This window comes from Nannobrachium achirus (genome assembly GCF_963921795.1).
Source record: "Nannobrachium achirus genome assembly, chromosome: 6".
Lineage (NCBI taxonomy): Eukaryota > Metazoa > Chordata > Actinopteri > Myctophiformes > Myctophidae > Nannobrachium > Nannobrachium achirus.
The window spans coordinates 27,367,376-27,380,768 of record NC_137815.1 but is presented as its reverse complement, the minus strand read 5'-3'; the positions used below and the strand labels follow the sequence as shown (position 1 = coordinate 27,380,768).

The 13,393-nt window shown below is 42.1% G+C and overlaps 2 protein-coding genes across 2 annotated transcripts; both read right to left on the bottom strand.

Annotated features, from left to right (window-relative positions):
• Positions 1-330: 330 nt before the first annotated feature.
• Positions 331-1,392, bottom strand: LOC308286958 (chemerin-like receptor 1; the record flags this gene model as incomplete). The annotated part of the gene is made up of 1 exon (XM_080728080.1): positions 331-1,392. One exon carries the CDS (start codon positions 1,390-1,392, stop codon positions 331-333), a length of 1,062 nt encoding a protein of 353 aa, XP_080584206.1.
• Positions 1,393-8,306: 6,914 nt separating this feature from the next.
• On the bottom strand, positions 8,307-9,335 carry LOC308286957 (chemerin-like receptor 1; the record flags this gene model as incomplete). Its single annotated transcript, XM_080728079.1, has 1 exon — positions 8,307-9,335. One exon carries the CDS (start codon positions 9,333-9,335, stop codon positions 8,307-8,309), a length of 1,029 nt encoding a protein of 342 aa, XP_080584205.1.
• Positions 9,336-13,393: the final 4,058 nt, after the last annotated feature.

Sequence of the window (13,393 nt, the reverse complement as noted above, 5' to 3'; positions counted from 1 at the left end):
TAGGTAGACCCTAAAAGTATGTCCTTGAGTGCAGGGGAACTATTTGGGGTTAAAACTGAATCCGGTTTGATCTTTCTGGCCAAATTGTAGTCCTTTGAGGACTACAACATGACGTAGAGTGGTTTCTGCTCCCGAACGGATCAAACCCCGAAAAGTGAAGGGATCCCAGGCTAAGCCTGGCCTAGGGGGAACCGCATACAGTGTTCAGAGGCAGGACAAGAGTGAGGACTCGATTAAACATTGATAAAACAATAATCTATGGTAGTATAAAATGATGTGTCATATCTCGTCAGTGGTAGTAAGTGAGTTAAAGTACATCCAAAGACAACCCTAAACCTGTCTGTCAGACAAGGCAGTCTCTTCACCAGTGCTCCCTGGGTTTGTGGAAGTGTTGGTCTGAGGCAGCTCTTCAGCGAAGGCTTTCTCCATCACCTTTAGGATAGACCTGCCAAATACATCCTTGAAACCCTGGCCCATGAACACGTACAGCAGCGGGTTCAGGCAGCTGTTGAGAAGTGCCAGGCCGATGGTTATGGGGTTCGCGAAGTAGACCACATGAACTTTAGTGTACTTAATCAGTTTCACGATGTGATATGGAGTCCAGCACAGGAAAAATGTGGTGATAACGGTTGCTATGATTTTGAAAGGGCGACCTGATTGGCCAGCCAGCGAGCGATTAATCCTGAGTCGATATATGATGACAGAATAGCAGGAGGCGATGACAGTGAAAGGGACCACCAATCCCATGAGGAAGTGAGTGATGCTCATGGCCCCAGATCGAAACTTCACCAACTCATTCACTTCTAGTGTACTGTAGTTACCGGTGGGTGCATAGTTGTTGGAGCACCGGACCCTATCATGGTAGGTGGGCTGTGTGTCAGTAAAGGGCTGTGTGTCACTAAAGATGAAGTATGGAGAGCTGAGGACCAAGGCCAGCACCCAGACACCCAGACTCACCCAAGACGCCTTTCTGACACTGCGGTGGTTCTGGGCCCACACTGGACACACCACGCACACACACCTGTCAACACTGATGACCACCAGGATGTAGATGCTGGCATACATGTTCATGAAGAAAACAATGGCGCTCATTTTGCACATGAATTTGCCAAAAGGCCAGTGAGGGCCAAGAGCTGTGTATGTGATTCTCAGGGGTAGGAACGCTGAAACGAGGAAGTCGGCCACGGCGAGGTTGAGGTACCACAGAATGTTGACGGTTTTCTTCATTTTGAAGCCCGTCACCCAGATAACAACACTGTTGCCCAACAGGCCGAGCACAAGGACCAGGCTGTAAATGACGAGGTACATGATCTTGAGGGTTTTTTGACGTTCAGCCTTGTAGTCGTCCATCTCTTTATTGTGATAAACAGCAGTTGTGTTCATAATCTCCATCATCCTAAAATAACAAAGCAAAGGCATGCTTCATTATAACACGCCATGTATAATATTATACTGAAAATATTCTGTGTTTTTGAAAATAGCCGACCTACAAGCACACGTTGTGAGCTTCACCTTATATTCACCTTATTTTCTTTAAAGATGGGGTGCCATGATTTTCCCCTCTATAACACATGATTATCTACTATTATGATTATACTAGGAGGAAGAATATTTCCAAAAAAGTGTACAGAAAGAGTTAAAATTATGTATGGTATTGGTATGCGTGGTTGTCATGGTGGGTGGTGACCCAGCTGAAGTTAGCCACAACCACATGTGTTGGGTGAATGGTAATTAGGGGAGGGTTGATGGGAGCCCAACTTGATTTGGCCACTGTGGGTATTTGCAGTGAGCAGATCAGGGTATATTTTTTTATCCTGGCTAGTAGACCTAATTTCCTGTCAGAATCAGTTGAAAAACTAAATAATAAAATGTTGTCCAACCTGAGTGTATTTTTTCCCTAGATTTACTAGACTAATTGCACAGCTAATGAGACAAGACATCAGTTCAATGGGTTTTGGAAAGATGTCATGAGACAAAATACATAGTAGACTGTATACAACATATACTGTTTGTTTGATGGGGAAATTAATTGCAACAACTATGCAGTGATATGAAGAGAGGTAACTTGGAAAGACACATTCTGACAAACCACAAATCATTTGACTGGCACTTTCCAGCAAACAGAGAATTCAGATTAGAACTTTCCAGCAAACAGAGAACTGAGAAAAATGAACTGCAATCTCAGCCATATGTACTGTATGTGTATATACCTTGCCTTCTTTTCCTGGTTTAGAATATACTTTATATATATATACGTTTTTGTCTCATCAGCACACCATTTGACTAGACAATTCCAGCAACTGAGAAAAATAAAAGAAATAAGGACCTGAAATTCTACCCGTTTGCCATAGTATAAAAAATATCAAGTCAAGTGCAATCATAAACAATATTTTTATTATTGTTTGATGTGCACTACACCTTTTCATAAGTATACAGATGTAACTATTGACTTATTGTCTTTGAATTATTTGAATTAGCAGTCTATAATAAGATGACAAGGCAGTGGCTAATTTCATGCCCACAATGAGACTGATGGGGCTCTTGCCAAGAAATCCCATGGTGCCCTTCTGTTCTAACCTTCTAGAATTAGCCCTCAGTTGGGTTTCTGGTAAAATTATTGACCAGTTATGTTGTATGTCTGTGACAAAAATAAAATATTGATCAAAAAGTCCATCATAATTTGGCATGGTGATGCCCCCTGTCAGTCATAGCTAATCGTAATAGGAAAAATCTGACTGACACATCTTGATCCCCTGACTCCAGAGATAAAGTTTACAGATTTCTGTCAGTTTTGGACAAAATCACCTGCTACAGTAGAGATGTTCTAAATATTAATGAATACCCCCGCACACTCGTTTACCGATTTGTGTCAGTTTTGGACAAAATAGCCTGCTACAGTAGAGATGTTCTAAATATTAATGAATACCCCCGCACACTCGATCACCTCCAAGACATAACAAATATATACTGGTGCATATAATATAATACCTATCATAATATATATATTTTTTAAAGAAGTGCTAGTCATAAAGAAAGTAAAATAAAATAAGATACCTGTTATCAAAGTGTTGCAGAGACCAGCCAGAGGAGTGTCTTGTTCAAACTGTGATCAGTGAACAATGAGGTGCTCAGAGCAACAGCACTGACTGTATATGGCTGTCATATGCATGACAGTGATGATAGTGCATCTTTGCAGAATGGGGAAGTTGCATTTGTTTTTTTGCGAGTTTTATCAGAAAATGCATCACAGTTCTGTGGTACCTTAACCTCTTGGCTGACTGTGGCTGACTTCCTCGTTTCAGCGTTCCTGCCCCTGAGAATCACATACACAGCTCTTGGCCCTCACTGGCCTTTTGGCAAATTCATGTGCAAAACGAGCGCCATTGTTTTCTTCATGAACATGTATGCCAGCATCTACATCCTGGTGGTCATCAGTGTTGACAGGTGTGTATGCGTGGTGTGTCCAGTGAACCACTGCAGTGTCAGAAAGGCATCTTGGGTGAGTCTGGGTGTCTGGGTGCTGGCCTTGGATCTCAGCTCCCCATAATTCAAACCACCCGCACTGATGTGCTTGGTTGTAGTAGTATGTTATACAACGCCTGCAGAAACAACTATAAAAACAGAAATAAAATCAATGGGATCATAATAAAGGACAGTGATTGTCATTCTCACATTTTATTACACACCCTCCGCACGGCGCACACACATTAGGCACACACATCGGGCAAGTCATCATCTATCTCCCCCTCACACAAGGTACATTATTAATGCACTTGAGCCAAGGATAGGTCCTTTCGGAACCTCTCCCTCCGCTGCTATGCATCTCTGAGATGAGGTTCCTCCCTCCTCCCAGAATCTTCCGGCTGGGTGGAAAATCGACTAACTTCTGGGCTCCAGTGCTACAGTCTATGGGGAAAACACAGAACCGGCTTACAAAATGAGCGATATAAACTCTTTATTTCAACACGTTGCTTCGATTTTCTTCCACGCCTGAGTGGAAGTAAAGTAAAACGATGAGAGATCAGCAGAAAACCTTCACTTTTTTTTCACCAAAGGTAAGAAGTGATCGCTAACAGCGGATATTCCACCCATCCGGAAGATTCTGGTTGACGAAAGGGAGGAACCTCATCTCGGAGCTGCATAGCAGCGGAGGGAGAGGTTCCGAAAGGAGTTAAAGTTATACCATGTAACTTTTTTTATAAAACAAATCTTAAAATTGTCCTAACTCTTAAATCGCTAAAGTTTTAGAACACCCACTCCGTTATTTTCAGCTTCTGAAGCCTTCTCTTTATATATTTTCTTCTAGCAGTGACAGGGGCGGGATTTCCCGGCAAAATGACGTCATCATACACTACCGGCCAATCACAGCGAGGGTTATACACTGCCGGCCAATCACAGCGCATCTTGAAGTGGGGTCGCTAGCTATCACAATAGGGCGGCCATATTTGTAGGCGCCCGTGTGTCTCTATCTATACTCGGGTGAAACACTCCGTTTCTCCGGAATGCCTGAACGCACAGGAACCAGGGACCCCTCCAAAGATAGATCTCGGCGAGGTGGAGGCAGACGCGGGGGTGACGCGGGGGTGTGAGGCCCGGTCCGCGGCGAAAAACGGCCGAAAGACGCGGACGCTACTGACCACTAGTTGAGCAACTTACACAGTATAGCTTTAAGCCACGGACCACCATTTGATGAGATTAGCTTCTGAGAGCCAGGATTTTGAATATATTGTTATCGTTGGACATGATTTTGTTCACAATTCCATGCTGTATTGATTTGGTACCACAGGAGATGACAGGCAACGTTGATCAAAATAACAATTCTTTAATTAAGTAATGTCATCGGTTGAGAACCACTGCTTTACAAGAAACTACATCTCTGCTTTCAATAATTCAGACTTTCCTGTGGAGTCAAGTGATTTCAACAAAACATTGAGTAACTCAATGTTTTGTTGAAATCACTTGTTGACTCCACAGGAAACTCTGAATCCGTCTGTCTGTCTGTCTGTCTGTCTGTCTGTCTGTCTGTCTAATGTCTGTGTCTGTCTCCCCCGTCTGTTTTGGGTAGGGGATGACGTGTTTCCTCTTTTACATGTTCCAGTCGAGAACGTGTACTGTGACAAACACAGCGTGTCGTACTGTCCACCACCAGTGCCGGATTAACCCTTAAAGGTGATACACCATGAATCTTCACTTTTCCTATTTTAAAAACTTTTTTGGGGGTCCCACTAGCACTTTCTATCCTCACAAAGTCCCATTTCTGACCATTGTCTTACTCTGTTTTTGGGAAGGCTGAGGTTAAAAGCTTTCCACGGGTTCTCAGAACAGGCTGCAGAATTTGCTCAAAAGATTATTTTTTTTTTTCAAAAGATTTTTTTTTTTCAAAAATGTTTTTTTTTTTTTTTTTTCAAAAATGTTTTTTGGACCTCAAAAAATGTATTAGGCATGATCGCAATCGCGAAATTGCATGTTTAACCCCCATACCAACCCCATCTTCCAAACATGGCAGCCATGTTTGTTTACATTTGAAGAAAACATAATGGCTGCTAGCTCATGAATGCCTGAACGGATTTCCAAGCGGATTTCTTTTGTTTGAAAGCTGTGAACAGTGTGCACACACATGGTGCATGATTAGTTAGGGTCGATTCATACCGTTATAAGGAGCCTAACTAATTTCGGTTCGGCACTAGGCAAACCCAAATATGGTTCGCATCCCCCGGTTCGGGGGGGCGTCAACCGACTAAATTCGGCTCTACGGTGCTGACGAAATGTTGTGACCTCCCGACTTAATTTCGGTACCCAGCGGTGTCTTCTCATTCATTCAGCCCGGCTTCACGTTCATATTCTCGGCTGTGAATCCAAGGAAACAGCGGTTGTTTGGGAGGGAGACACGCCGACTTCCAAATGCTTGTGTGGCCGTGTATTGGGCTTCGCAGAGCGGACACAAGTCAGCTGGCTCTCACTCTGGCTGGAGACGAAGAGTGGTGGACTGGGAGGCGCGCGCGCGACAGACACAGTGACACACACACACACACACACACACACACACACACACACACACACACACACACACACACACACACCTTTGCTGCGTGTATCGCTAACGCGTCGCCGACCGTTTTAAAGACAAAAGAAGAGCTTAAACACAACTTTGCTTATTGCTATTTGCTAGTGTTCCATGTTGATAGGTTTTCCACGACGAGTTGTGACTGTGTGATGGCGATGACATGCATGCAGCAAGGGAGGCGGCACGTCTATAATGTGAGCTTGTAGATTAAATGTTTTTGACAGAGCTCGATCGAGCGTTTGTGAGTGTGAGAGAGAGAGGAGACCCCGCTGGTGCTGCTACTCACTCACTGGACCTCCAGTCATTCAGCGTGCAGCGCGAGGGCAAGTCAAATATATATCCGTCCTGCAATGCTCATTCATCGGCCACAAACGTTGTCATGCCACGGACCTCCAATATTTACAAGCAACTTCGGCACTAGCCGTTAAGAAAGTATGGATGAACTCCCCCCGAACCTAAATAATTTCGGGTCGGGGAGCACTCCCGAACCGAAATTAGTTAGGCTCCTTATAACGGTATGAAACGACCCTTATTCAGTTTATAATGGTTGCAATATGTTAAAAAGAAAACTATAACTATAATCGAAATGAAATAAATACGTATATATATTTTTATTATTATTATTATTATTACCCTTATTATTATTACCCATATTATTTTTAAGACTTTTCGTGTAGTGTTTGGTTGGGGTGCATATCTGCACACACAATGGGCAGAACAGCGGGGGGGGGGGGGGGTGCAGTTCAGGCCAAAGGTGGTACTGCAGCTGAAAATGCTCTGAGAGCCATTCAAAAATGAGAGAGGCTCTCTATTCAGGAGTGGTAATTTAGCCTCAAACCTTTTGAAAAACGTTTTTGGGACATAAACAATATGACATAAATACTTTTTAAATGCATGGTGTATCACCTTTAACATTGTGAGCTTGTGTATCGCCCATTTTTAACATTCCGGGCCAGCAAATTATCAGTCACTAGCCCTTACCCGTTCAAAGATATGAGCTCTGAAATGATGTGCAGTGGGTGGGTTATGGGATGTGCACTGTGCACACAGTATATGAGGGATGGAAAGTAACTTTAACTGGTGCTTGCATGATAATATGTAGGAGCATCAATGTAAGAAATACCCGTTCCATTTAACGGCTACAGAGATACTGTGTACCGATCTGCATGATTTTTGGACAACATCTGTAACAGGGCCCGCCCGCCCGCGCACACACACACACACTCCCCCCCCGTGTGTGTGTGTGTGTGGGTTTGTGTGTGATTGTGCATGGCCTGAACAACAGCGCCCCTCCCTTAACATGTGTGGTCACAAAAGGTACTGTAGGCTAAATAGATATAGATACACCATAAAAATGCTAATATACAGCATATGATTTGTGAACGGGCTTCACAGTTATGTCAGGTGTGTTCATATGCTATTGGTGATGCGATTTCAGATCAATTGCTCCAGCCACTGAGGAGAAACGCTGTGACAGACAGACACTCACTCAGACACTCACTCAGACAGACATTCGCTAAATTATATGTTAGATATCAAAACAGATACATTTGTTTGTTTGTTTAGTAAAGGATCCCCATTAGAGCCTCTAGTCTTCCTGGGGTCCATATTGATCACCTGACTCAAGAGATAAAGTGTACAGATTCTTGTCAGTTTTGGACAAAATCACCTGCTAAGCTCAAAAGCGTTGAAGAGGCGTCAGCCAGAGGAGTGTCTTGCTCAAACTGTGATCAGTGAACACTGAGGAGCTCAGAATAACTTACTGCACCATATATGGGTGTCATGCATGACAGCCAACCATAACAGGTCCAAATAATGTGAAATGGGGAAGTTGCATTGTTGCATTTGTTTATTGACAGCGAGTTCAGTCGGAAGAAATCACTTGTTCACAAAATGAATAAACCACAGGAAAACCGCTGAGTGCATATAAGCACTAGAGGCACTGGTAGATTTAGCAAATCTCAGGCTCCAGCATTTTATTTTGGATATATATATTTTTTTAAATGCAAAAACTCAGGAGAAAAACTAGTTTCAGAGATAATCGACCCTTGTGGACGTAATTATCATTGACCCGGATGTAGATTAGAAGATTAGAATCTCCGGATACGGAAATAAGCATAGCCTGGCCTAGGCCGGATACAGTGTTCAGAGGTGAGACTCGATTAAACAGCGATAAAACAATAATCTGTCAGATCTTGTCAGTGGTAGTGACTGAGTAGTTAAAGTACATCTAAAGACAACTCTAAACCTGTCTCTCAGACATGGCAATCTCTTCACCAGTGCTCCCTGGGTTTGTGAAAGTGGTCTGAGGCAGCTCTTCAGCGAAGGCTTTCTCCATCACCTTTAGGATAGACCTGCGGAATACATCCTTGAAATCCTGGCCCATGAACACGTACAGCAGCGGGTTCAGGCAGCTGTTGAGAAATGCCAGGCCGAAGGTTATGGGGATTACAAAGCTGACCATATGAGCTTTACTGTACTTAATCAGATGCATGATGTGATAGGGAGCCCAGCACAGGAAAAATGTGGTGATAACGGTTGCTATGATTTTGAAGGGGCGAACCGACTGGCCGACCAGCGAGTGATTAATCCTGAGACGGTAGATTATGACAGAATAGCAGGAGACGATGACAGTGAAAGGGACCACCAATCCCACGAGGAAGCGAGTGATGATCATGGCCCCAGATCTAAACTTCACCAACTCATTCACTTCTGGTGTGCTGTAGTTACCGGTGGGTTCAAAGTTGTTGTAGCACCGGACCTTATCATGGTAGGCAGGCTGTGTGTCCCTGTAGATGAAGTATGGGGAGCTGAGAGCCAAGGCCAGCACCCAGACACCCAGACTCACCCAAGACGCCTTTCTGACGCTGCGGTGGTTCTGGGCCCACACTGGACACACCACGCATACACATCTGTCAACACTGATGACCACCAGGATGTAGATGCTGGCGTACATGTTCATGAAGAAAATTATACCACTCACTTTGCACATGAATTTGCCAAAAGGCCAGTGGCGGTCAAGGGCTGTGGATGTGATTCCCAGGGGCAGGAACGCTGCAACGAGGAAGTCGGCCACAGCGAGGTTGAGGTACCACACGGTGTTGATGGTTTTCTTCATTTTGAAGCCTGTCACCCAGATGACAACACCGTTCCCCGACACACCAAGCACAAGGACCAGGCTGTAAATGACGAGGTACATGATCTTGAGGGTTTTTTGACGTTCATCCATCTCTTTATTGTGATAAACAGCAGTTGTGTTCATAATCTCCATGATCCTAAAACCTAAAAAAAAACAAAAAAAGGCATGCTTCGTTATATATAGGCTAACACGCCATAATATTATAATGAAAATATTCGGTGACAGGGACTCCCATACACGATATATATATGCACTCAACAGTGTGAGCTTCACCATATATTTATTTTCTTTAAATCATTTGTTTGAAGGATTTTGGTGACTCGTAATGAAATGCTCATTAATATTTTTCAGTGGATTTGTCGTATTACACAATATTGCATCAGGTGAGGATGCAAGACAAGACAGACCAATATTTAGTAATATATTTACTTACAGCTGTCTTATTTTTAAGTACACCACATTTTCTCATCAACATCGAAAAAGCTTTTTCACCATAACAGAAACCACAACTCTTGAAACTAACACATGCTCTGGGCAGTGTAAATTAACACAGGATTGACTGTGGCAGGCAGCATATCAATGGTACAGGTGTGTTACCTGTTAATTACGCTACTATTATTTTTCAACTAAATGAAACAAGACCAGTTAAATGAGTTTTGGAACGGATGTCATGAGACAAAAGACATAGTATACTCTACACAACAATAATGTTTGATGGGAAAATGAATTGCAACAACTATGCAGTGACAGTGAAGAGAGGTAACTTGCTTGGAAAGACACATTCTGACAACCAAAATCATTTGGCAAGATCTTGGAGAAAACAGAGAACTGAGATTAGAACTTTCCAGCAAACAGAGAACTGACAAAATTAAAAAGACCAGAAGTCTCAGCCACAGGGCCGGATCTAGGCATAGGCAAGGGGGGGCAATGCCCCCCTAAATGACCTGTCTGCTCCACCAAATATGATGGCATGCAAAAATCGAAAATTTCAAAACTATTTGAAATGTTATGCTACAACTAGGTAGATGGATAGATAAACTGATAAGATATTAGAGAGAGAGAAAGATAGATAGATGTAAGACCTGTTGTTTGTATTGCATGTTATAGGTATAATTGTGCCAAAATGTTTAGTTTTCAATGCATTTCGGGGGTTTGTCCCCCCATTTTTTTCCGCCCACATCGCTTCACGGCATGGGCTTGAGGTGACCCCCCTATCATTTCTTCCTGCCCCACCTAGTGCTAAAGGCTAGATCTGGCCCTGCTCAGCCATGTGTATTTGTGTATACCTTGCCTTCTTTTCCTGGTTTAGAATATCATTTATATTTATGTATTTTTGTACTATAGGCCTACAGTACATGGAACTGGCCAGAGCTCTCTCTGAAGAAGAATTTGTCTCATCAGCAATAACTGTACGAATGAGAACTTAAGGACACACCACACGTCATTTGACAAGACAATTCCAGCAGAGAGAGAACTGAGAACTGAGAAAAAACTAAAAAAGGAACTGAAATTCCAACCGTTTTGCCATACAGTATAACAAATATCAAGTCAAGTTCATAAATCATAAATAATAATAATAATAAAAGTATAAATAATGTTTTTATTATTGTTTGATGTGCACTACACTTATTATTTAACTATTGACTTAATGTCCATCACAAGCTGGCATGGTGATGACTCCTGTCAGTCATAGCTAATCGTAATAGGAGAAATCTGACTGATACATCTTGATCACCTGACCTGACTCCAGAGATAAAGTGTACCGATTTTTGTCAGTTTTGGACAAAATCACCTCCTACGTTAGAGATGTTCTAAAGATCAATGAATACCCCCGCACACTCGATCACCTCCAAGACTTTCATAGCTCCCTCTGTTACTGGATCAAACAAATAAATACATATCACATAATATCAATCATATATAGGCCTACCGTTGCTAAATACAGCTGATGCAATTTCACACATAAAGGTTTCTCTCTCTCTCTCTCTCTCTCTCTCTCTCTCTCTCTCTCTCTCTCTTTCTCTCTCTCTCTATATATATAAATTATATATATTGTGTTTAATAGCAGTCATATCTATATAATAAAGTCAAATAAAAGATACCTGTTTCAGTGTTGAATAGATATCAGCCAGAGGATTGTCTTGTTCAAACTGGGATCAGTCAATAATGAGGTGCTCAGAGCAACTAACAGCACCATATACTGTATGGCTATGGCTGTCATATGCATGACAGTGATTGACCACAACAAAATACCCATCAGCGCATCTTTGCAGAATGTGGAAGTTGCATTTGTTTGTTTGCGAGTTTTATCAGAAAATGCATCAAAGTTAAAAATGTCAAAAAGACAAACCACAGGGCAATCGCTGAGTGTATTTGTAAGTACCAAAGGCACAGGTGGATTTAGCAATTCTGAGGCTCCAAGTTAAGCTGAAGTTTAATTAATTGAAAACACCCGTCCTCGTTTTTTTTTTTTTTTTTTTTAAGATTTTGTAACACCTTTTTCATGTAATCCTGGACACTACACTCCCTCTGCCAACCTGGGAGACAACGGACTGACCTCATGCTTCCTTCCATGCATGAGGAGTCCAAGTTGCTTCTTTTCACCTGACAGGGGTCAGGTGAAAAGTTTGGACGTAGCGTGTGGAAGGAACATGTTATTCCAACCAACCAGTCCTTCCTTTCCCCCCCATCAGGCGCCCCGGCTGGCCAGGGGGAGGCAGTATAGAGACCAGGATTACTAGAGGTTGTAGGTGCTCTGTGCTTGGATCTAGTTTGATATATATATATATATATATATTTATATATATTAGGCCTGTCACGATTCACTCAACTCACGATACGATTCGAATCACGATTCAAGGTTCACGATTCACGATGTCACGTTTTTTTCAACACAAATTTATTTTCCAGAAATATTACCTAAAAAAAATCAACAATTCTTACAATTCCAGTATTTTCTTTTATTTTAATAATACTGTTTTCTCTTATGCTCTTTTCAATACAGTAGAACTATCAAATGACAAAAAAACAATTACATTTCAGTTCTCTTGTCTGTCTTACAAGGAACCCTGTATTTTTTTAGATGTTCTCTTATCCTCTATACAGTAGCAAATAGCAAATGACAGAAAAGTGTCAATTCTTAAATGTAAAATCCTGTTCTTTTTTTAAACAACACTCTTACCCTCTTTTCAATACTGTATCAAAGATCAAAGAATGCCTTTTTCCTCTGGTACATAGCAAGCCAACTGTACTGTAAGCCAGGCACAAAGTAAGGCATAACAACAACTCTTACCCTCTTTTCAAAATCAATACTGCATCAAAGTCAAGACCTATAGTGTCTCATTGTGGATAGACTGTTCAAAGTCCCTGACTTTCTAACTCACCATTTATATATTGACTGTGTCAATTCTTGTTTTCAGTAGAAACGTTGTTTCCACATTGTAAACAGTGGCAAAGACATGCATCTGTACAGCATTGTTGTTGTTATCACCTGACTCCATAAAGTCTACCGATTATTGTCGGTTTTGGACAAGATCACCTGCTAAGATCAAAAGTGTTGAAGAGATGTCAGCCAGAGGAGTGTCTTGTTCAAACTGTGACCAGTGCACACTGAGGTGCTCAGAACAACTTGCACACGTATACAGTATATGGGTGTCATGCATGACAGCCAACCATAGCAGGTCCAAATAATGTGAAATGGGGAAGTTGCATTGTTGCATTTGTTTATTAACAGCAAGTTCAGTCGGAAAAATCACTTGTTCACAAAATGAATAAACCACAGGACAACCGCTGAGTGTATAAGCACAAGAGGCACTGGTAGATTTAGCATTTCTCAGGCTCCAACATTATTTTTGATATTTTTCATCATAGAGAATTTCAATCTTGGAGAACGTACTGAGAAGAAAGGCCATTTACAGTTCTACATATTAACTCATTAACTACCAGAATGAAATGCATTAATAAAGCCCTCGCTACCAGGCTCTTACCGTGATTTCGATCATCTGTGGACGTGCGCACGGCACACGTGTGTTATTCGATGTCCAAAAAATAGCATATAGACCGTGTACGGGAGCATTGCTAGTCTCGTTTGATTGTGGCTTGCTTACTGAGAAAAACTAGTTTCAGAGATAATCGACCCGTTGTGGTCGTAAACATCATCGACCCGGATGTAGATCAGAATCTCCGGATAC